The sequence below is a fragment of the Carica papaya genome, chromosome 8 (assembly GCF_054855325.1).
Source record: "Carica papaya isolate Zhongbai chromosome 8, ASM5485532v1, whole genome shotgun sequence".
NCBI lineage: Eukaryota > Viridiplantae > Streptophyta > Magnoliopsida > Brassicales > Caricaceae > Carica > Carica papaya.
The window spans coordinates 22999218-23023483 of NC_142316.1; the positions used below are offsets into that span (position 1 = coordinate 22999218).

Below are 24266 nucleotides of genomic sequence, written 5' to 3' on the forward strand. Positions count from 1 at the left end.
TTGGGAAGAAATAAGAGATGGCAAAATGAGAAGCAGGGAAACTTCCCACGATCCACGTCCGTAGGAACACAGCCAGCCCACGTGCAAACACATGCACCCGATGCACTGCACGTGGCTAGGTGCCTGTACATAAGGCGAACGCCCCATGTCGTGCATTGTGCACACGCACCTCACTGAGCGCAGCTGGCAGCACACATGGTCCTAACAGACGTGACTACCCGTTACGTCAGGCAACCATGCCGCATGGGGTATGGGACCATACTTTCTTTTTTACAACTTGGATTGTCGCCACATAGTGTGAATCTTGAAGAATAGATAATATTAAGGGCATTCCCTTTTTTGCTGGATGAGGCAGTTAAAGATTGGTTATTTTATCTACCTCGTGGTTCGATTACCATATGGGCAGATATGGTAAAAATATTTTTAGACAGATTTTTTCCTTGCCTCCGAAGTTGCTGGAATGAGGAGGCAAATATATGGATTAAGCAATAAGAATTAGAGAGTCTTTATGATTATTGGGAAAGGTTCAAGTAGTTCTATGCAAGCTGCACACAACATGACATTTCAGAATGGTACCTCATTCATTATTTTTAAGAAGGACTACTGCCTATAGAAAGAAGAATGCTAACTGTAGCTAGCAGCAGTGCAGTGAATAAAATGCCTTGACAAAATAAAGATTGATAGCAATCATGACTACCACTTAACAGTAATTTGGGAGCACACAAAACACCTCAAGAAGGTTTAATGAGGTAAGTATATCTTCTCTTGAATCTCAAATTTCATAACTAACTACTTTGGTGTGAAACATGATTGCTAGTAACACTCTACAGGCTAGGATTTGTTGAATTTGTGTGTACTCTGGACATCCTACAAACATGTGTCCTAAATAGCAAGAAGATGACCAACAACAGGTCAATACAATAGGAGGATTTCCCAATCAACCACACAAAGTGTGTGGGGAAATATTTTAGCTATAATTTAGAGAAAACTACCCCCTAAATGCAAAGACCAAGGTATGTTTGCTATCTTTTGCAAAATAAATACTTTAGGCATGAAGCATTTAGGAGCATTAATAAATGTCTTCTTTGTCCATTTGTTCGAAATTGAATGTTGATCCATTAAAAAAATAGGTATCATAATTCAATTAGCTGATAGATCAGTCGTTTATCTTAAAGGAGTTCAAGTGGATGTGCTAGTCCAAGTTGATAGTCTCATTTTTCCTACCGATTTTTATGTGTTAGACATGGCAGATGATAAATCATCTAATTCCTCTTATCTTTTGCTAGGAAGACCTTTTCTTAGTACTGACAAGACGTAAATAGATGTGTAGGATAGTACACTCACTATGAAGTTTTATGGAGAAATTATGAAATTTAATATTTATGATGTTATGAAATATCCTAGTGATGTGTCTCATGTGTATGGTGTGGAAATTGTAGATTCTTTAAGTCAAAAAAATTTTGATTTACATCATGGTGATAAGCTGAATATTGTGCTTTGTAACAATTTTGATATGGATAGTTTAACAACTTTAAAAGAAGATTTTGTTGTTGAAGAGAATCTACGAGAAATTTGTTTGAATTGGAGGCACTTAAACCCCAAAGGAGCAATGCACCGTATGCTAATCTTCCCATTTCTCACATGAAACTTCCACCTTCTATTTTGTAGGCACCAAAGTTGGAGCTCAAACCGGTGCCTGAACATTTAAAATATGTACTTTTGGGAGAAGAAGAAACCCTTCTAGTGATAATTTCTAACAAGTTAAGCAAAATAGAAGAAGACATGCTGATTAGAATACTTAAAGTGCATAAGGAAGCTCTTGGTTGGACTATAGCTGACATCAAAAAAATATCACCATCTATGTGCATGCATAGAATATTGATGGAGGAAGACAGCAAGCCTAATAGGCAAGCAGAACTACGTTTGAACCCGCCCATGATGGAGGTAGTGAAGAAGGAAATTTTGAAGCTCCCTAACACTAGTATCATTTATCTGATTTCATACAATAAGTGGGTAAGTCCAGTTGTACCAAAGAAAATAGGTATAATAGCTATTGAGAACAAAATGAGTTGGTGTCCACCAGAGATCAAAATGGATGGCAGGTTTGTATAAATTATAGGAAACTGAATGCATCAACTAAAAAAGATCATTTTTCTCTTCTATTTATTAACCAAATTCTTGAACGTTTAACTAGTCGAACTCAATATTGTTGCCTTGATGGTCATTCAGGTTTTTATCAAATCCAGTTGGACCCAAAGACTAAGAAAAGATAATTGTCACCAACCCTCGTCTACAGGAGAATGTCCTTCAATCTTTGCTATGCTTCAGCAAATTCCAAAGATGTACGATCAACATATTTTCTAATTTTGTGGAGAGCAATATAGAGGTATTTATGGATGACTACACAGTTTATGGTAATTCTTTTGATGAGTGCCTAAGAAACCTTACAAGGGTACTTAGGTGATGTCCTGAATCAAACCTTATTTTGACTTATGATAAATGTCATTTTATGGTAGATCAATGATTGATTTTGGGACACATAGTGTCTTTAAAAGGGATAGAGGTAGGTAAAGCAAAAATTGATGTAATTACATCTTTACCTTACCTCGTGAGTATATAGGAGTTCGATCTTTTCTTTGACATGCAGGATTCTTTTGGCACTTCATAAAGGATTTTTTCAAGATTACTCGACCTCTATGTTGATTACTACAAAAAGAAGTAGCGTTCGAGTTTGATGCTGCCTGTAAAAAGGCATTTGACATACTAAAGGAGAAGCTGGTGTCGGCACCCATTATGTAGCTGCCAAATTGGGAGCTGCTGTTTATGATCATGTGTGATGCCAGCAACCAAGTCATGGGTGTTGTCCTTAAGCAAAGGATAAGAGGAGACCCACATGCCATCTACTACGCCTCATGGACATTTGACAGTACTCAAAGCAACAATTCGACCACGAAGAATGAGGTTTTATCTGTTTTGTTTTCTTTTAAAAAAATTTTGTTCATATTTGCTTGTTACTAAAATAATTTTATATTCTAACCATACAGCTTTGAAGTACTTATTTAAGAAGAAAGAAGCAAAACCAAGACTAATTTGATGGATACTCTTTCTACAAGAGTTTGATTTAAAAATATGAGATAACAAAGGGCTTGAAAATCTTGTAGCTGACCATCTCAGTCACCTACCACTGAATGACGGACCACTACCATTGAAAGATGACTTCTCAAATGAGTATCTTTTTTCAATTCATCAATTAATTACTTAATGGTATGCTGATATTGTTAATTACTTAGTTACCAATGCACTTCAAGATGAGTTATCTAGAATTTTAAAAGAAAAGATCAAAAGGGATGTTAACTATTATATTTGGGATGATCCTTACTTATGGAAGCATTATGCAGATCAAATAATTAGGTGTTGTGTTTCAAAAATTAGAAGTTCCTTCCATTCTAAAATTTTGTCATTCATATGCTTATGGGGGACACTTCAGTCCAGAACAGACAGCCTGTAAGGTGCTGGAATGTGGTTTGTACTGGCCTTCTTTATTTCATTATTCGTATGTGCATTATAAATCATGTGAAAATTTCCAAAGAACTAGGAATTTAGGATGTAGAGATCAAATGCCGTTAACACCCATTTTAATTTGTGAATTTTTTTTATGCTTGGGGCATTGATTTTATGGGGCCATTCCCTTCATCTTTCGATAATTCTTACATATTACTTGTCATTGATTATGTTTCAAAATGAGTAGAGGCCAAAGCTCCTTGAACTAAAATGCAAGTTATTGTAGATTTTGTCAAATCCTATATCTTTGTCAGGTTTGGAATACCACGAGCAATAATAAGCGACAGAGGAACTCATTTTTACAATCGAGTTGTAGGAATGCTTTTTAAGAAGTACCATCTCACTCACCGGATTTCTACAGCCTACCATCCACAAACTAGTGGGCAAGCTGAAGTGTCTAACAGGGAACTGAAGTCACTTTTTGAAAAAACAATCAATCCTAATAGGAAATATGGGAGTCTATGACTTGATGACGCACGATGGACTTATAGGACAACCTTTAAAACCCCATAGGTATGTCACCTTATTGCTTGATCTTTAAAAAATCTCATCAGCTTCCAGTTGAATTAGAACACAGGGCTTACTAGGCAATCAAAGGATACAATATGAAGTTAGAGGAAGCTAGAGAACACAAAAGACTACAACCGCAAGAATTGAAAGAAATTAGAAATGAAGCCTATGAGAATTCAAGGATTTACAAAGATAAGACAAAAGCTTTTCATGATCGAATGGTCTCTAGGAAGTAATTTCTAATAGGGGCAAAAGTTTTACTTTCTAATAGGAGATCTTTCTCCTCCATTTGTTGTGCCAAGCATCTTTTTCTCTCTCTTCATTGAATTTTGCTACTTGGTGCAAATCTAACAGCTTCCAATTTTTATAAATAGGGGCTCGTCCTTCCCATTTTCTCCACACTTCCATTCTTCCACCTTTCAAGAATTAGAGAGAGAGAGAGAGAGAAAAAGTGATCTAGAGAAAGAATGAGAGGAAGAAAAGAAGAACGGTATAGAAAAAATTATCAAAGTTTCGGTAAAGAATTTAGTATTTCTTTAAACGTCTTAAGGGGTATTTTTAGACCAAAAAAAAAGATTAAATTGATAATTTGTTATTTTGCTTTTTTTTGCATGCTTTTATGTTTATAGGTTTATTAAGTTGAATTGTTCTCGATTTTAAGGATGCTATGTGATTTATAGACACTTGATGATGTGTATATAATTAAAATAATATGAAACCGGTAAGGTTATCTTGAAAATAAGAGAAACAAAGAAAAAAAAAAGAGAAATATAGAATGAAGCATGAATGGTCTGAGTATCTATCTGTATTGACATGGATAATGCATCAAGTGTCTCGTTAGATCTTTTATCTCTAGGGGTATCGATTCCCCTAACCCCATCCGAGGTATCTATTTCCCCCTCCTCTATCTGGTATGGAAAGATGCATGAAGACTACTCCCTGTGGATGACGGTGTACCATCTGATGAGAGTGGTGATGCGAATATCTGTTAGGGGTCACCTTTGGTTAAGTATTGTCGTGACTATAAAATATCTTATAAGACCATTATGGTTGGTATGGCCGTGGTCATAAATTGTACCATGGTTTGACAAGTCGGAAATGTGTCTGAGCAAATTGCCATTATCTGTATCTGATCTGGTCATTCCATATGGGTAGTCGAAAATCTGTATTTGCCTTCAAAGATGGGAGTCGTAACGACTTCGTAAAGTATGACATGAAAATTTGAGAATTTATGATTTATTTAATTTTCTCTCTTTTCTGGTATGATGTGTTTGTTTTGATTATATTAATGTGATATTTTTCCTAATAAATAAATTATTTTCATAAGGTAAAATAAGTTTACGAAATAACTAAACAGTAAGTATTTACGTTGGAATATTTTACCTTTAAAACTTTACGATGTTATTTAAATATTTTTTTTCTTGCTGAGTATATGGAACTCATTCTTTCCATGCCCCCCCCCCCCCCCCGATGAAGAAGAGAATGAGGAATCACCAGTTGACCTGCCCATTGAAGTATATGAAGATCCTGTGGATCCACAAAACTTGAGTGCATGATCGTTCCTGCACTCTGATGAGTCCAATAGCATATTGAAAGAAGTAGCCCTCTTTTTTATTTTGACCTTATGTTTTGCATCCACTTCTGACCTTAGTTATATGTATGTAATTGGAACTCATATATTTGTAAGGGATTTGTATTAATCTTCTCCGCTGCATATAATTTTATCATGCACTCATAATTTTATTTCCGTATCTGACACTCACATGCCTTATTTAGCATTTGGGATGTCATAATTATTATATTGAAATATGGTTAAATTACTTAAAAATTGAAATAGAAATGGAATGCATGAATTAAAAAGGGAAGATGGTAGACAGATGGTTAGGGGTGCTCAGAGGTACAAGTAAGGTTTTGGAAAGAACATGATAGGGGGAAATGGGAAAAAATAGTAGAGTTAGGTTAAATTAGGATAGTTTTGGGGTTTTGTCTAAAAAAAACAAGTCAAGTGTATAATAAAACTTAACTCACCAAGTTGTCTAGTCTAAATCCAATCCATCTAATTTTCTTGGAGAGGTACTGGTATTGTTATTGGTTGGAGCCACTAGGCAATGGGTGTTGGTTATTGCGTTCCGTGTTGGAACAGTGGTACAGTGTTCCTTGGGAATCTGTACTGATAGCTATTCATGCTCTGGGGCCCATAACCATGAATGAAGGTGACTAGAATGATCTTGTAGGATGATGACCAGAGAGAAAGTGTGATTGCATGATTTTATAGGTAATATATTGTTATTGTTATTGATTATGTACCCCATCCATAGCTACTTGGATTCCCGTCTTGCCCTCCTTAAAAATAGATGGCAGCGGCTGCACGTATAGATTTATAAATAGTGAAATCTAAACTAAGATAATAAATTATACTAAAACTGTATTAGAAAATGAGTCAGAGTTAATACTAGGTGCGTGTGTTAGAGGATTGCATGTTATGTGACTTAATTGTTAGGTTTGATATGTATTATTGAAATATAGAAATGAGTATTAATAAAGAAATGAAAAGAAATGAGTACAAAATTGATAATTGGGACTGTATTATATTGGTAATATTATTGAAAATGTTTTCAAAAGAATTGTATTGTATGCACTATAAAAGTTTTTCACTATATGCATTAAACATGACTTTCAAAACATTAATTGTGGCACACTAGTACTGCTCTTCTTATTGAGTTTACTAGAACTCACCTCAATCTAGACTTTTTTTTCAAGTTAGGGAGCCTGAATAGGGTCAACAGTCAGATGTGGTATGAGGAGAGTTCCTTAGCCTTGGGTAGAAATGATGCAGTAAATGTTGATGTAAGTTTTGTTTTAAACTTTTGTAGTTTTAATTGTCTCATGTAATATGTTTTCACTTATGATATCATTTGTGGGATGTATATTACATGTAGTTCTACTGCATTTGATAATATTTCTCAGTCACTTTGTTGTGATATAAATGGTTGATGCCTGTTACCTTGGTGCCAGGGCTGGGACGTCACACAATCGCCTCAAATGGAAGCCAAACCATAAGTCACAACTGAAGAACAAACTTCACCTTGAGATGCCAGCGGCTCTATGATGGCCGACCAACACCATAGCTTTGCAGCCGACGTGCCCGACTCCCCGGCCTAAGAGCAAAACGCACAGAACCCTGGGAAGGGTAAGCACACTCTAGCACCTGCTGAATCCAAGCTACACAGTCGCCTCACTTTCCCAGTTAGTTCAATAAAGGAAATGTATGGGGAAATTTACAAATTACCCATCATGGCAGGTAAAAAAAACCATTGACCTACTCCTGAAACTTTAAACATTAAAGATGGTGTATTTGAGTTGATTCAGTATATTGGTTGGGATTCTTATTTTGAAACTGACTATCCTGCATACATGGAATTAGTTACGAAGTTTTATACAACTTTTTAATTTGAGAAACTCACTAATTTCAATATGAAAACATCAAATCTGATTTCATTTCAATTAATGAGAAAAAATTTTAATTTTATAATCACTGAATTTAAGAGGCGTTTGGGTTCGAGAAGGATGTATCTCATTGCAATTTCTATGATGAATTTGATGTTGTTGTTGTCTATGCTGACTTTTGTGATAACCCACCGATACTTTTAACCGTAACAAATCTAAAAACCTATATTTGCATAATCCCTATATGAAATATATTCATAGGTTGCTAGCTTATTCATTTTTAGGTAAAAAAGATGCACTTAGCTTCCTATTAAAAACTGAAGTGTATTTTCTATGGTGTATGGTTCAAAAAAAAAGAGTGAACCTAGGATTTTGGTTAGTCTCGTAGTTTTCAAATGTCATGTCATTTAAAAGACTATCAATTTTAGGCTCCATCATCACCCGCGTTGCTATTTTTACTGATTTAATTGATCTCGAGGATAATAATTTCCACTCTTCTTGCACATTAAATGCATTGGAGTTGGGATGTCTGGATGACATGGGATTGCTACACCTTAAGTGTAGTATTCAATGCTTTGCCATTCTAGGTCCAATTTAAGTGATAATTAAATCAGTTGCTACCCCTACAAGAATGCCTGACTTTGGAAGTATTATTACTGTGCCTTCAGAGGATGGATGCACGCCTGACACGCCTCGAGAATTTAAGCCTTCAAATGACAAAAAAATTGAACAAGGTGAAGAAATTAACCCAAGCAGTAGCGATAACTTTGAGGGTCGCTTCTCAACCCTAGAAAAAATGATAACTTCTGATTTTGCCCCATCTCTAAGACAATTAACCAGGGGAATTCAGCTGTCCCTTCACTTTTTTGTTTAATTGCTCATTATTTACAACACATTGGGCAACAATGTGTAGTTTACTTTAAATAATTAAAAGCCAAAAAATGAAATAAAAATATAATAAACTCTAATAAAACGAAATTAAGGTGGAGAATTTTCATATAACCAATCACAGAAATAAAATGAAATTAAGATGTAGAAATAAAATTACTACGAAAACAATGAACTGCAGTTATTACAATCAGTAATTTTAAACCTCAGGGCACAAAAATGGTCTTTCAACTCATAAATAGCAGTCCTCTTTTGATTGGGTAATCAGCTATGAACTACAAACATACCAAACCTTCCATGAAGATACATAGAAGCTTCTAATAAAATGGAAAGTATGCATTTGCCAACAAGACACTAACCTCATCAAAAGGATGCCCCCCGGCCACTCTATTTGTGAAGAAACTTTCATAAAGCTGCCTTATGTAGAAACTGCACATCCAACCGGCAACCAACAATTCTTGTACCATTAGTAATCCATGGGTAAGCCAGTATCCAATACAGTCAATAGCCTTATCCCGACAAAAGATCAGATTATACCACTCAAGTAAGTACTTAAAGTGACAGCAAGCCTGTGATGATAAATGACCATTGACCATTGGCTAGTGAAGATGGAATATTGAAAAACAGATCGAAGCAAGAATATGGACCAACAAGCAAACAGACCAAAGCCAGTTTAATGCACAAGACTATCAACTTACACAGAAAATTAAGTCTGAACAGTTTGCATATATTCTAACCCTAAAGAAAGCCACCACCCGTCCATGTGCCATCAGAATTCCCATTATGACCAGCAGCTTTCTTATCAGATGCACTCTGGTAGAAGTTATCATACCCATCATCTTTAGCATCATGGTCATCCCAACCAGCCCAACCATCATCATGATGCGATGCTGACGCCTTAGTGGTATTGTCCTTCTGGTCCCAATCATCCCAAGAACTTGAACTATAAGAATTATTATAATGACCTGATGACGACTTCCCTCCAACAGAAGAATTCCATCCTTTGTTCTCGTGCTTAAATTCCTCATAGTATCCATTTCTTTCACTTTCATTCCGTTGCCAACTATTCTCAGTCTTCAAGTTCATGCCTTCTTTAGTGTACTCCTCAACTTTCTGCGAAGCCATTGCCATGACCCCTTTCATTATTCCCCATGTCTTTTGTCCAATCTCCGTTGTCTTTGCTGTCACAACACTGACAGTTTCATTAACCTTGTAATCATAGCCACCTTCTCTCACCTGCATAGAAGTTTATAAATTAACTTGCTACCTCAATGTCCAATATTCATCATCAAGAAAGTTACTAGAATATCAACAACTACATAAGAAAAACATTCAGTCAATTAGATGCAAAGAATTAAGTACCACCTAAATAGAAGCTCAAGACACAGTGACAACAAACAGCCATGAAATCAAGAGGATATCTTCTTTGTGGTGTGAAAAAAAATAGAACTTGTTAAGAAAACAACCAAAAGTTAGAAAACACACGTTTCTGAAACAGAGGGACAAGCAGCACTGACACAATACATACAGGAACTTTGAAGATTAACACAAAATTGTAGGAGATGAAAAAGATATATAGAAAGAAACTTGAAACTCAATCCTGTTTTATCCATAAAAACATATCAGTCAACAGGTGCATATTTATCTGTGATCCACGGGTAGTTGTGAAAGCTACAGCACTCCTCTTTCCACCTTTAACCAATCAAACCTCACAAGTCACAAATATGATATTCAGTGTTTTATTTTCCTTTACTTCAGAAAGTATTTTGACTGATACTTTTCAGATGAACAATTGGAATACTAGAACCTCCACATCAAGAACTTCCTCGTGTTAGGCTATACAACGGTTTTGCAGTTATACATCCATATTTTTAGCTTCAAGCAACTATAAAAGAGCAGTCCTATTTTATCCATAAAAACACATCAATCAACAGGTCCATATTTAGCTGTGATCCACGTGTTAATTGTGAAAGCTACACCACTCCTCTTTTCACCTTTAACCAATCAGACCTCATAAGTCACAAGTACAATATTCAGTGTTTTATTTTCCTCACTTCAGAAAGTGTTTTCACTGATACTTTCCAGATGAACAATTGGAATACTAGAACCTCCACATCACAAACTTCCCAATGTCAGGCTATACAATGCTTTTGCAGTTTTACATCCATATTTTTAGCTTCAAGCAACTATAAAAAAGAGAGAGAGAGAGAAGGAAGAAATCTAGTATTTCATTACCAATCTTTTCAGCTCTGAAACACCAGAACCTGCATATCCCATCTGACAGCCAATTTGCACATGCCAGCTGCAGCATTCCCTATACTAAAAAATTATAACAATAGCTAACAATACCAAGACTTCCTCATTTAAGGCCACAAAACACTTTCAGCTTCTGTATACCCATACTTCTCTAGCTTAAAATAACCTATAAGTACAAATGTAAGAGATAGAGAAAGAGAGAGGGAATCTAACAAGTACTTATCTATTCTTGATCCTGTGGCTACCTTACCCTCCTAAAGAGCTAAAAGATTTTTTTTTTTTTTGGAAATAAAAGAGAGAATATTATTATGCACAAAAGTACTAAAAGGATACCACCCGAAAATACAAAATTACAAGTCGATCAGGTAGTCCATAACATCCCCAATATCTCCCCAATCAACTATGTCATGACCAATCAAAATAGAACTAAAAATATGAAACTATCTATCCCTAATATTTACAATGTCTGTTTCAATACCCTCAAAAACTCTAGCATTCCTCTCCCTCCAAAGAACCCACATAATAGAAATCAGAATAAGGAATAATTATTTTTTCTTTTTACATAAACCAGCCCGCACCCACAACTCCTTGCTAACACTACCCGCCATGGCCCACTTCATCCCCCTAATCCCATATGTGTACTCCCAAATTCTGTAGACCATAGGACAATGAAGTAACAACTGGTTGCATGATTCTTCTTCGGTCTTACACATGTAACACCTATTAGTCATCATCATACCTCTTTTTCTCAACATATCAATGGTCAAGATTTTTTCTTTAACAGTTTCCCAAATGAAAAAAGTAAATCGAGGCGGTGCTTTTGACCTCCAAATTTGCTTAAACAGTGCTGTCTTAGCATTCTCCTCACTATTTTTGACAATAAAGTTGTAGTAGGACTTCACCGAAAAACCTCTTTTCTTATCCAGTTTCCAGATTCTTTTGTCTCACATTAACCACCTTAAAAACAGCAAGTCAACGAAGCAGATTACAGAATTCTAACTCTTCTACAATTTCTTCTAACCTGTATACACCACCACCCCCCCCCCCCCCCCCTTCTCCCTTCTCAAACGCCTTCTCCACAAGAATATCCCTCTCACTAGCAATCTCAAAGATCTTCAGGAATTTATCTTTCACTTTGAAGTCACCAGCCCACTCATCCTTCAGAATTTAATTTCAGCATCATTACCCAGCTGCCAGCAAAAACAGTCATAAAAATTTTTGCTATCGGTGCTAATTTTCTTTCACAAACTACAACCATGACGTTTATATTTCCCTCTTCCTCCCCCATCCCTCTCCTAATCACCCCACCTAGGCTCCACCACCCTCCTCCACAATTTCTCCTTCTCATTTACAAATCTCCATAGCCATTTGCCATGTAAAGCAAAATTTAATTTTGAAATACATCTCAACCCCAAACCACCTTTATTGACCGGTCTCTTAACCTCCTAAAGAACTAAGAGATGAGGGGAAGACCTCATTAGGCTTCATATCGGTGTGTTTGCATTGTTAAGGCTCCATAACTAGATGCACGTAAAAGCCTGAGTGGGCCATAAGGATGAGAGAGAGAAGAGATCAAATATTTGATGTAAAAATTTGTATTTGCAATAATTAGGGCAAGATTTAACAGAGTAAACTTATCTCAAAAGAACAAAAAGCTTTAATGGAGTAGATAAATATAGCAAAAATAAGCAGAAAACTAAACATAAGCCATACAGTAGTAATTATAAAAGTACTAGAACTATGCATAGAACCTAGTTATACCCTAGAGTTAAAACTCTAAAACTGAAGTCGTAAGTCATCAAAGAAAAATAACTATTTCACAAATAAAGGGATAAGTGTACAGATGACTGAACTATCGGCGTCATTGTAGCAATACTAGATCGCATTAATTTAGAGGATGCTATGTTCTCTCCTCGATCTGATTATAGGGCCTTGTTACGTGAAATAATATTATATAAAGCCAGAATATTTCTGGCATCTCCTCTCTTTCTGCCTATGTTGACTAAAACAAAAGCTTGCACTCATCAGAAAGAACCCAAATATCCCCAACAGTAAGAAGTACTTATCTGCATAATTTGACGTATTCCAGAACTGCCTTCTACAGGTTACAACAAATAACTGCAACCTTAGGAATAGGAACTACCCCTAAAGAATAGCATGCCTGATATCATAATTTCAGAAAAATTCACCTGACATATATAACTAACAATAAATAAAACAATAAACTAGCACATAAACCATACACTTGCACAATAAATGACATAATAAATTTGAAATAAACAAGGACATTCTGCCCGTAAGTTGCTAACTAAGTGCATATTTAAAAAAATATATAAAGTTGATGACTAAGTGCTGGCTAGGACCAAAAAGAGATCAAGATGATGGAATTAAAGGAAGCCATCCTCTCTTGGCGGAGTGCAGCTATCCCAAATAAAATAGGATGTACTGGAAGAGAACTTTCAGAAAACGGAAACTCTTTATTCTAGAGTCCTAATTGGATTTCTTCTTCCCAATTAATATTTTAAAGAGTTGGAATTAAAGGAAAGATCAAAGGGAGAGGAGTCCTTATCCTAGCCGAAAATCTTCCTCAATTTTCTCATGGAGGAATCTTTGTTTTCTACTTCAAATTGAAAACTTTTTAAAGCACCTTCAACACAACTTCTTCACCAAAATATTAATTAATTATTGAAGTCCAAATCTGATTAAGATAAAGAGGAAGAATTTAGCCACAAGAAGGAATCCCAGTCAAGAGAGAAGAATTTTATTTCTTTTATATTTATGAGTTTTTAATTTAATTTTTTAATTAGAATTTTAGATAAAAATATATTTAGAATTCTCTTAAAATTTAGGTTCCAATTTCTACTCAGATTTGTAAATTTTATGCCTATAAAAAGGCCTTATTCCTTCGGTTGTAAACACATCAAGTCAAATCAATCAAATATAACCTTTATACTTGATAGCTTTCAACTATCGTGAGCAATTTTTGAGAGGTTTCTTCAACCATCCTTTTTACTGGAAAATTGGTTCTACTTATCAAGACATTAAGATGTGTTAGTCTCCCCACCAAAAACTTAATGAAACTACTCTAGCAAAAGAACATAAGACAAAAAGTGGATAGCAGTAAAACACTATGAAGCACAACACCATAGAAGCCTTCCGAAGCAATTCCAAAGATGTAGCCATCAAAGGATTCTCAAGCACACAAGAGGTTGATAAAGTGGTAGATCCTAGGAAGGTAGTCAAACTGGAAAACTATCAACTGTACCAACATTACAAGGGTTACTAAATCTTTCCCAGCAGCATAATCATAAAACAACCTTTTGAAAACTTAGAATGGATCTTACGTAGCAGTGAAGCTAGAGAAGCTGGTCAACAAAGCGGTATAGAAGACAAAGCAACGCTGAAGCAGGACAATTAAAGTCCAGCCTTGCCAAAAAGAAACACAATCACGACACTACCCAAACTTGCAGCTGAAAAACTAACACATCTTAGTGTCCTGGTATTAGAAGCAGCCCAACTTGCATTCTTAACCCACAAGATCGGGAATCAGTAATTGCAAAAATCCCCACAACTAAAATATTTCTTTCTTGCACCGCTGTCCTCCTTCCAAATAAAGCAACATATCTTAAATCTTAGAAACATCTACTATCTAGTCTTGTTTCTTGTATATGCTTTATGCCATCAACAAGACAAGAAGGAAAAACTGAAGTAACCACACCTTGAACATTGATGAGAAAGAACAAAAAGACGAGATGTGGGAACTGTATTTAAAAAGTTGAACAAAATAAAAAAATTGAAAACTCTAAACAAGATTTTAAGCTGCAAGAGATATGTAAATAAGAGCCAGGACAGAGAGTTGAAAAGATGGGATCTTTCAATAGTCAACTAGACATCTGCAGACATGGAAGCTTTCAAGAGAGGGGGGAGCCTGAGTAATTTTAAGGAGGAAATTTCAGCGAGGGATTAGATGAAAACTTAGCGATTTTTTTTTTTTTTTGTCAGTAGGTCAGATCTTAAGCCACAACGTTTTGTCTCCATATAATAGTGATTTGTCCGCAAAGAACTAGACTCAACCACACAGGCAGTCAAAATTTCAAGTACGTGAAATGTATTCAGTTAAAACATAAGCCAGGTGCAAGATAACCACAAAAAGACACATATGATGACAGAGATTCACTGAACATCCGGAAAACTGACATATTATGGTTATTTAAATATATAAAGTTTAATGCAGATATGTTTAAAGTACTAACTTCATATTAACTATAGCAAATTCAATGGAGTACAAGTAACAGAAATCAAAGGGAAAATACAAGCAAAAGTTAACAAGTTAAATGAAACATAATCTTTGGAAAATCTGAGTCCTATTATATAGTAAGCTACACAGTCCTTAACTGTGTCAAAGTTTTCACTCAAGTAAAACCATCAAATATAACACCGAGAGAAGAATTGACTCTTCTAGTCAGCAAGTGCTTACCATCACAGTAAAAAGGATATGAAAGCCAGAGTTTTGCTTGTAAAGCAGAATATTACCCCAAAACAATCATATAAAGTTTTCAAATCTATATATTAAGCAACTGATTGTTAATCTCAACATTAAATGATAGAAATGTTCTCCAGAGCTTTTAAAGTTGAAATGTTAACAAACTCGTAGCAAGTGGATAAAGTAGATAAAAATGCACAAGATGGAGACCTAAGCTACCATCTCCTTCAGGAGATTCATATTGCAGGAGCTATCCTGCTTTCAAAAATTACAGCCCTTCGGGCTAAACAAAAGTAAATGCCAGTTCAAAGAAGAAGCCATCCAGAATTGTCAGTAAATTTTTTTAAAAAAAATTAATCCAGAATAGCGAGTAATAAATGTGATTATATTCAAAACAAAAAAACAATACCTTGGACGTTATATCCTTGGTGCTTGCTTGGACAGCATTTGCAGCAGACTGAGCCGCGGATGCAGCAACCAAAGATAACCTACCAATGCCCTGCACTCCAAAATCGGACCACAATAACCAAATTACAACTCATACAATTTTAAGCATCTACATCTATCACATATATAAAATCCGCAAGCTCCCCTCCTCCCCCACCCCAATCCCAGGGAAACCCAAATAAATCAAAATAATCAACAAATCACCTGAGACATAACAGAGAAAACATCCCCCTGAGAATTATTCCCTGGGGGAGGAGCGGGGTTGGATCCGAAACCAACATACTTGCCGCCTTGGGAGGGCGGGATGCCTTCGGGTCTGGAGTCGTTCTCCGCCATTTTCCTTGAGAAAAAGCTCTCTTTATCGGCTGCGGACGCCTCTAACTGAGCCCGAGTATAGATATCCTCCGTCGATCTTGACCTGACCGGAATCCCTCCCCCAGGGCCACGACCACCCGCATTTGCGGCTCTGAAATCAGTAGCCGATTGATTCCGCCTCAAATCGGTAGAGGATCTAAACCCATCATCGTTGTCCCAACTATCCCAACCCCCATTCTTCCCAAAATTACCATCTCCACCACCACCAACACCACGGTTATTCGACAAGGGGGGCTTCTTCTTGCTGCCAACCGATTCCTTGATAACTGGTGGGTCACGCCAGGATCTGCCCTCGGCCAGAGCCTGGATTCTATCCCGGTAAATGCTTGCGGCGTTGGTGTTATACTTGGTGACAATATCGGTCTCCTTGGGGATTCCGTACTGCGCGAGGAACTTGTTGAGCTGCTCATTGCCGCCGGCCTCCATCTTCTTGATCTGGATCTCGGACCAGGAGTCCATGGTGACAGATCGTACGAAGGAGATGTGAACACCAAGGCCCCGGTGCTTGCCGGAACACTCTAAGCACATGAACACGCCGTACGATACAGACGCCCATTGCGGGTTCTTCTGTGCACAATCCACGCACATCTTGTTGCCCGCCTGCGATTGGAGCTCCCGTAACCGTCTCGCTGCCGCCATTCAGGCCCGATCTGATCAATCTTATTCAGATCCCCAAAGAAAATGAAAACGAAAATGAAAAAAAATAAATAAAAAAGAAAAAGGAAGTCTACGAGAAATAAAATTTTGTAACTTTAAATTCTCAAGTTGAGAAGGGGCCTATATTTGAGGAGAGAGGGGAGGGGTATTTGGTTATCGGTGAAAAATGGGGAATCACCGACACCGTAAAAACATTTTTAGGATATTGATGTTTACTGGTGGAATGCACTTTTTTCCTTTTCTTTTCAAAACTGATTCAAAAATGGAAGTCATGGAGTCACTCCCCGTTTTTTGTTTTTTTCCCTTATTCCATGATGCATTAATAGATATATTGAATAAGCATATGTGAGATAGCAAATTTCTAAATGCTACATATTTTTGTGATTCATAAAAATATTAATGTTTTCTTTTTTCTGGGAGAAGAGTAATATATATGATTAAAATTGAGATATATTATGTAAGAAAAAGCCAATCTAACAAACTTAGTATAATAGCTGAGATCAATGGTTGGTGGACTAAGTAAACACCTGCGGACTGAATAGACTAGACAAAATTATAAGATGTCACGTCCAAACTTAAGCTACACAATTAAAAAGAAGACCCGGTACTAACAAAGGGGTTCACTGCCGAGCAAAAACATTGGTGTATATACTCCTCTGCATTATAACCCTAAAGAAACCCTAGCTTTTTAGTTTACTCATACATCACTGGAAAACCCTCTTTTGCTACATGTTTTGGCTATGCATTAGGGAAAGCAAAGATAAAGGCAGGAAGCGAGTTAGTTGTTTAGAAAACAATATAGAGAAAATTGGTCCTCCTGTGACTTGTGACATACAGATAATGGTCATCTCATGTTTGACTGTAGACAAAAATAATTATTGATGTTGACTTTGAGCTTGCCCTTGTAAATGTTTACAAAAAATATGATGTCTAAAATTGATGTATATCTACCTTGTATTAATTTTTGTTAACATTTATGCATGGCTTTATTTCTCTAATAATTGACGTAGTCGATCAGTATAAAGGCATATTATGTGACGTCCTGTTACCCAGTGGGTAACAATGTCCAATAACAGAGTAGATACAAGTGTATGCAATTAAAATAAATGCAAAAGTTACATTCATCCCTTACAAGAATATATCATAATAAGTTGAGGCATAAGGATTAACTACTTTAAATTACATTACTATTGTCTGGTTAATCCTACAAATTACAAAATATCAACCTCACAAAATAAAATGCTCTCAATGCACTATTTAATCACTGGTCTAGGAGAATGGATCCAAGTAAATCTTAAGGGGTAGATCAGCCTCATCTACATTATTTGAGGAAGAATGGATTAGGGTGAGTCCCATGAAACTTAGTAAGGAAATCAATATTAAATTTATGTAATTAATGTTTTAAAGGTTATTAATGTAATCAGTGAAAATACACAATTATCATTTTAAAATAATAGTATGCATATCAAAGACTACTAAAAGTTTTATACTATAACTTAACTCACATTTAATTAAAGTAGTAATTTCGGTTCTATCCATAACAGTTTAATCCAGTGCAATAACAGTTTATTCAATTCGAATAACAACTAATTGTGGGGGCCACAAAGATGAAGTATAGCCATAGTCATAGTTTTTAACTGTGTTACCGTATATCGAATTGAACTGATCCCCATTCACAATGGCAGTCGGGCATCACTTTGCCCTCTATTGATATAGGTTAAAATGGCTTTGCGCAAAGATATATAAAATATCGTAATTGAACCGAATAGTTTGATTGTCTAGCTAGGACTGTTGATTAGTTATCTATGTGTTACTCCGATATGATAGTCGGTCCATGCTCGTTAGCATGTGCGCGTGCAATCACATCCATGATGTGACTGCCCCACATGTGCAGTTAGCATGCAGGCGAGGGCTTACGAGCTATTTATGCGAGTTAGTAGGTTTCCCCCCTTTGATATTTCTAGTTTTCACTTTATTTTATTCTTTTTTGAAAATTTCTCAATTATGTTGTGCAAAAATTAATAAAATTAAAATTAAAATAAAATCCTGAACTTAATTTTAAGTGTTGATAAAATTAAAATTAACGTTAAAACATCATAAATTACAAAAATATAAATTTTAAAAACACAACATCCGAATATAGAGGTTCTGAGGTGTTATATAACCTAGACGAATAGTGGCTGGTTGGGGTGAGTGGACATGTTTATTTGTGTGTGTGTGCATCCTATCGAATGAACGAGGGATTTGCCTACGAGGCATGCACACACCTGCAAGGCATTACCCCGAGCTTTTCTCGCGAGACTTGTCCGTGAGGCTTGCCTTCTAGGATTTGAATCCCGTGGGGTGTTATCTTTTCCCATTTTTTTATCTTCATTTCAGTTTTAAGCATGCATTTAAATTATTTGGCAAGAAAATATTTTTAAACAAAATTTAAAATCTGAATTGAAATTAAACATGAAAATAGTTTGAGGATTCTTTTGTCAATCAATTGAAGGGTGTCATATTTGAAAATTTTAAAATAACTCGAGATATTTATCCCACATCTCATCATCTAGTTCTAAGTAGCCTCATCAAGGAAGAGATATACTACCTTGACCATGGGAATTGTCCTGGATCTAAAGACCTTCTCTTATCAATCAATGATTTTGACTGGGTATTATGAGTAGGACATGTTAGATCACATCGGGAGTCGCTAGTGTTAAATGATATGGGAAGGGTCATGATGGTATTTCCTGAGCATTGAGACATGGAAGATGTCATTGAGACCAGTGAATTCCGACGATAGGGCATTGTCGTATGCTACAAGGCCAATACATTCTAGTATTTCGAAGGGCCCACAAAGCGAAGACTTAGCTTTCCTCTTTTCCCAAATTGTGTGTTTCTTTTGGCCGAAAAGACTTTAAGGAAGATATGGTCACCCATAACAAATTCTAGGTTCTTCTATCAATTTTCCTCATAGCTCTTTTATCGACTTTGAACAATCAGGAGGTTTTTGTGGATGATCGCAACTTTTTCTATGATGTCTTGGATGAGATATGGTCCTAAAGGGTGTCAGTTTCCAACTTTATTCCAACAAGTTGGGGATCAGCAAGGCCTACCATAGAGGGCTTTGTACAGAGCCATCCCAATGTTGGAGTGAAAACTATTGTTATAAGTAAATTCCACTAATGATAGGTGTCTGTCTTAGATATCATTAAAGTCTACCACACATGCCCTTAACATATCCTCTCGTATTTGAATGGTTCTTTTAGATAAGCCATTAGTTTAGGGATGATAAGTAATGCTAAAGGAAAGACTAGTACCAAGGGCCTTCTGGAAGTTTGTCTAAAATCGATAAGTGAAACAAGGATCTCTGTCAGATACCACATAAACAGGGATACTGTGGAGCGAGACGATCTCTTACACATACAGTCCAGCAAACTTACTAATAGAATCGATGGTCTTCACTGGTAAGAAATGAGCCAACTTGGTCAGTCTATCGACTATGACCCATCTCGCATTATGACTTGAATTGGACCTCGGTAATCCTACTACGAAATCTATAATCAGATGTCCTAATTTTTACTTGGGAATGAGGAGTCATTGTAGGAAACCACTAGGTCTCTGATGTTTAACCTTAACATGCTAACACGTGAGGCATTTGGAGACAAAATTGTTGATGTCGCACTTCATACACGGCCACTAGAAATAAAGCCTCATATCTAGATATAGTTTTTCATCGTTAGGGTGAATAACTAACTTGGAGGCATAGGCAACCTTTATGATGTCCAACTTGAGTTTGGGGTCATTGGGCACCCACAAATAGTCTCAAAACCTAAGAATTCTATCATTAGACATTCAAAAATTAGTTTGATCTCCTGGTTCCACTTTTTTCTTTTATTGCTCTTAACTAGGATCTGTGGATTGGGCATCCCTAATTCTCTGAATGAGAGTGGGTTATATCTTAATATGGGCAAGATATACGCTCGCACCATGATGACTCAATCGAAGACCTTGGATTGTTTCCAACATTCTCTATTTTGAAATCATCATTTGTGTTAATAGGGCAAAGTTCTTCCTACTACGAAGTGACTACTTACCGGGTTAGTACAGGATTTTTCAATTTTAATTCTTCAAAAGATCTACCTAACATCTTTGTCTCATGTTGAGTTCCTTCTAGGTGAATAAATGCATCAAACTTTTATGCTCAATGTAGGTTTTAGAAGTTTCACTCTGCAAGTAATGTCGCCAAATCTGAGAGCAAAGATAAATGGCTATTAACCCTAGATCATGAGCAGGATAGTTCTTCTCATGGGTCTTTAACTGTCTTAAACCATAGGCTACCACTCTACCATATTGCATAAACACACATCCTAGACCAAGATACGAGGTATCATTATAAACTTGAAATCCACCAGTACTACTGGGAATAACTAACACTAGAGCAGAGGTTAATCGACACTTGAGTTCAAGAAAACTTTCTTCAGACATTGGGCTCTAAAGAAATTTTTCACTTTTCCTAATAAGTTTAATTAATTGGGCAACGATGTTGGAGAAACCTTTAACAAACTGACAGTAGTTGTGATATCTCCAATGAAATTAAGGCAAAAAGATGGTAGATATAGAAACAGATTATGAGTACATGATAAAATTATATACAACATAGCAAATTATTACAAATTCCTTACTAAAATATAGGAGTTCCAATTACACATATATATAACTGAGGATAGAAGTGGCAATAAAATACAAAATATCAAAATACAAAAGCATCACTTCTTTCACTATGGGATTGGACTCATCAGAGTGCGAGACAAATCATGCACTCAAGGTTTGTGGATCCACGAGATCCTCATAAACTTCAAGGGGTAGGTCAGTGATCAATTCCTCACTATCTTCTTCATCTGGCGGGGCAAAGAAAATGTGAGTTTTATATACTCAATCAGAAAAATAATATTTAAATAACATCATAAAATTTTAAAAATGAATAATTATATCATTAATACTTACCATCAGGTCTCATCAAAGACATTTCTTACTTTATAAAAATAATTTTATTTATTAAAGGAAACATCAGATCTATCATATTATAGTCATAAAATTAAATCAAAATCATAATTAACAATAGAAAAAATTAAATAAATCATGAAATACTCAGATTTTTGTGTCATGTTTCGCAAAGTTGTTCCAACTTTCATCTTTGAAGGCAGATAAAGATTTTTAACTACCAATATGGAATGATAAGATCAGATATATAACGGCTATTTGCTCAGGCACATTTCCAGTTTGCCAAACCATGATAGGATCATTGACCACGATCGTACCAACCAAAGTTGTCCTATTAGATATTCTATAGTCACGACAGTACTTAACTAAATGTGTCCCCTAATAAATACTCGTATCACCGCTCTCGTTAGAGAGTATGCCGTCATCCATAGGGAGTGGTCCTATCATGTTTTTCCATACCAGATGGGGGAGGGAAAAAATGAAACTTCTCAGAGACAAAAAGCCTAACGAGACACTTGATGTATTATGCATGTCAATACATATACATTTATTTTTTGGACCAATTTAGGCTCTTTCTCTCTCTTTTCTTCTTTTATATATTTTTTAGTTAATTATCACTAAATTCATGTTATTTAATTACATGTAAATCATCAAGTGCCTATAAGATCACATAGCATGCTTGAAATCAATAACAAATCATTTTAATAGAACTATTAAACATAAATCATGTAAAACACAAAACACAAACTTCATAATTTTTTATTTTCTAGAAATGTTCTTTAAGATGTTTAAGAAAATACCAAATTCCTTACTGAAACTTTGAAGTTTTCCTGCACCTTTCTTTTTCTTCTCCTCTCCTTCTCTCTCTAGATCACTCCCTCTCTCTCTAAGCTCTTAGAGGATGGAAGAATGAAATGGAAGTGTCTCTCTATCTAAGCTCTTAGAGAATGGAAGAATGAAATGGAAGTGATGAGGAAAATGGAAGAAAAGGGTCCCTATTGATAGAAAATAGGGATCGTTGGATTTGTACCAAATGGAAAAATTTAGTGAGGAAAGAGAAAGTTGAGTGGAAGATGAGTGATTTGACGTGACGTGATAGCAGTGTAAAAAACAAAGGAAGAATCCTCAACCGACAGTGGCTCTCCACCCAAGGCAACAATGACACACCACACAAGGTAGCACATGGCTCCCAAGGGGCAGCGCCACACTGCCTAAATTGGCAGTGCTCCTCCCCAGGCTGGCTGCATGTTACAGGCGGCAGCCAACACGCCATAGCCTATCCTGCCGCACGCAGGCCTATCCGTGCAGGCCGGTGAGCGCATAGGGCACATTGCACCTGGCTTTGTCACATCGCGTGCGGACTAGCTTGTCTTCATGCAATGGGACACATGCGCAGACCAGCCTCGCACTCCATGTGGACGGGACATGCACACAGTGTGCACACCATGTGCTGGTCACGTGCGCACGCTCGCGCACAGGGTGCGATGCCTGTGTCATCGGGTCTTTCCCATGGGCATTTTCCTGCGAGATTTTTCCCTTTTTTTCCCATTTTTCTCCTGAAAATCATTTTTAATAATAAAAATAATAATCATAAATAAAATAATGAAATCATAATAAATTAAAATTATAAATTTAAATCATGAAACATGATATAAAACTACAAGATAAATTTAAATGAGTTTAAATGGCCTTAAGGCGCAAATAAATAGGGATTTCTAAGTACAAATTTAGTGCGATGGTGAGCGGGGTGTTATATCCCCCCCACCTTAAAAAATTTGGTCCCTAATTTATTTGAAATAAGTCTAGGAACTTCTCTCTCATCTCGCTCTCCAACTCCCACGTCGCCTCTTCTAGAGTGTGGTACTGCTACTACACTTTCATCATGGGGATCGTCTTTTTGCGTAAAACTTTGTCGGTCCAACTTAAAATTTTTATGAAGAGTTCTTCGTAAGTTATATCGACTTGTACCTACGTCTCATTGTTATTAATGATATGAGAAGGGTCATGGTGGTACCTTTTGAGCATGGAGACGTGAAAAACATCATATAGACCCGCAAACTCTCGAAGCAAAGTAAGGTGATACGCTATGAGTCCAATATGCTCCACGATTCGAAAAGGTCCCACATAACGGGGGCTTAACTTCCCTCTTTTTTCGAATCGCATTTTTTCCTTGTAGGGCAAAATCTTAAGAAAAACTTGGTCTCCAACGATGAATTCTAGAGGTCTTCTACGATTATTAGCGTAACTCTTCTGTCAACTTAGGGTGGTAGCCAAGTTTCTATAGATGATCGTAACCTTCTCAATAGTCTCCTGGATGAAGTCTGGTCCAAATGATGCTGGTTTTCAATTTTTCTCCAGCAAGTGGGAGAATGGTAAGGCCTACCATACAGGGCTTCATATGGAGCCATGCCGATGCTGGAGTAATAACTGTTATTATAAGTAAATTCACACAAGGGAAGACACTCATACTAGTTATCACCGAAGTTGAGGATGCAAACACATAACATGGCTTCCAATGTCTGGATAGTGTATTCATACTGAACATCAGTTTGGGGATGATAAACAGTGTTGAAGTACAATCCAGACCCAACCACTTCTTGAAAGTTGTCCCAAAAGTGGGATGTGAATTGAGGATCTCGATCGGATACAATGGATG

At 36.4% G+C, this 24266-nt stretch overlaps 1 protein-coding gene across 4 annotated transcripts; it reads right to left on the bottom strand.

The window, feature by feature from the left end:
• Window positions 1-8533: 8533 nt before the first annotated feature.
• LOC110820925 (putative ADP-ribosylation factor GTPase-activating protein AGD6) lies at window positions 8534-16817 on the bottom strand. Of its 4 annotated transcripts, none has more exons than XM_088209126.1 (5): window positions 15797-16817; window positions 15555-15644; window positions 10642-10725; window positions 9105-9642; window positions 8534-8835 (listed from the first exon to the last, which is right to left on the bottom strand). In XM_088209126.1, the coding sequence occupies exons 1-4, from the start codon at window positions 16604-16606 to the stop codon at window positions 9145-9147; spliced, it is 1482 nt and encodes a 493-aa protein (XP_088065252.1). In that variant the 5' UTR covers window positions 16607-16817; the 3' UTR covers window positions 8534-8835; window positions 9105-9144. The 4 variants fall into 4 exon arrangements, with proteins under 4 accessions (XP_088065252.1, XP_088065251.1, XP_088065250.1 ...); XM_088209125.1 differs by having other exon boundaries at window positions 8534-8975; XM_088209124.1 differs by having other exon boundaries at window positions 8534-9642; window positions 15797-16816.
• Window positions 16818-24266: the final 7449 nt, after the last annotated feature.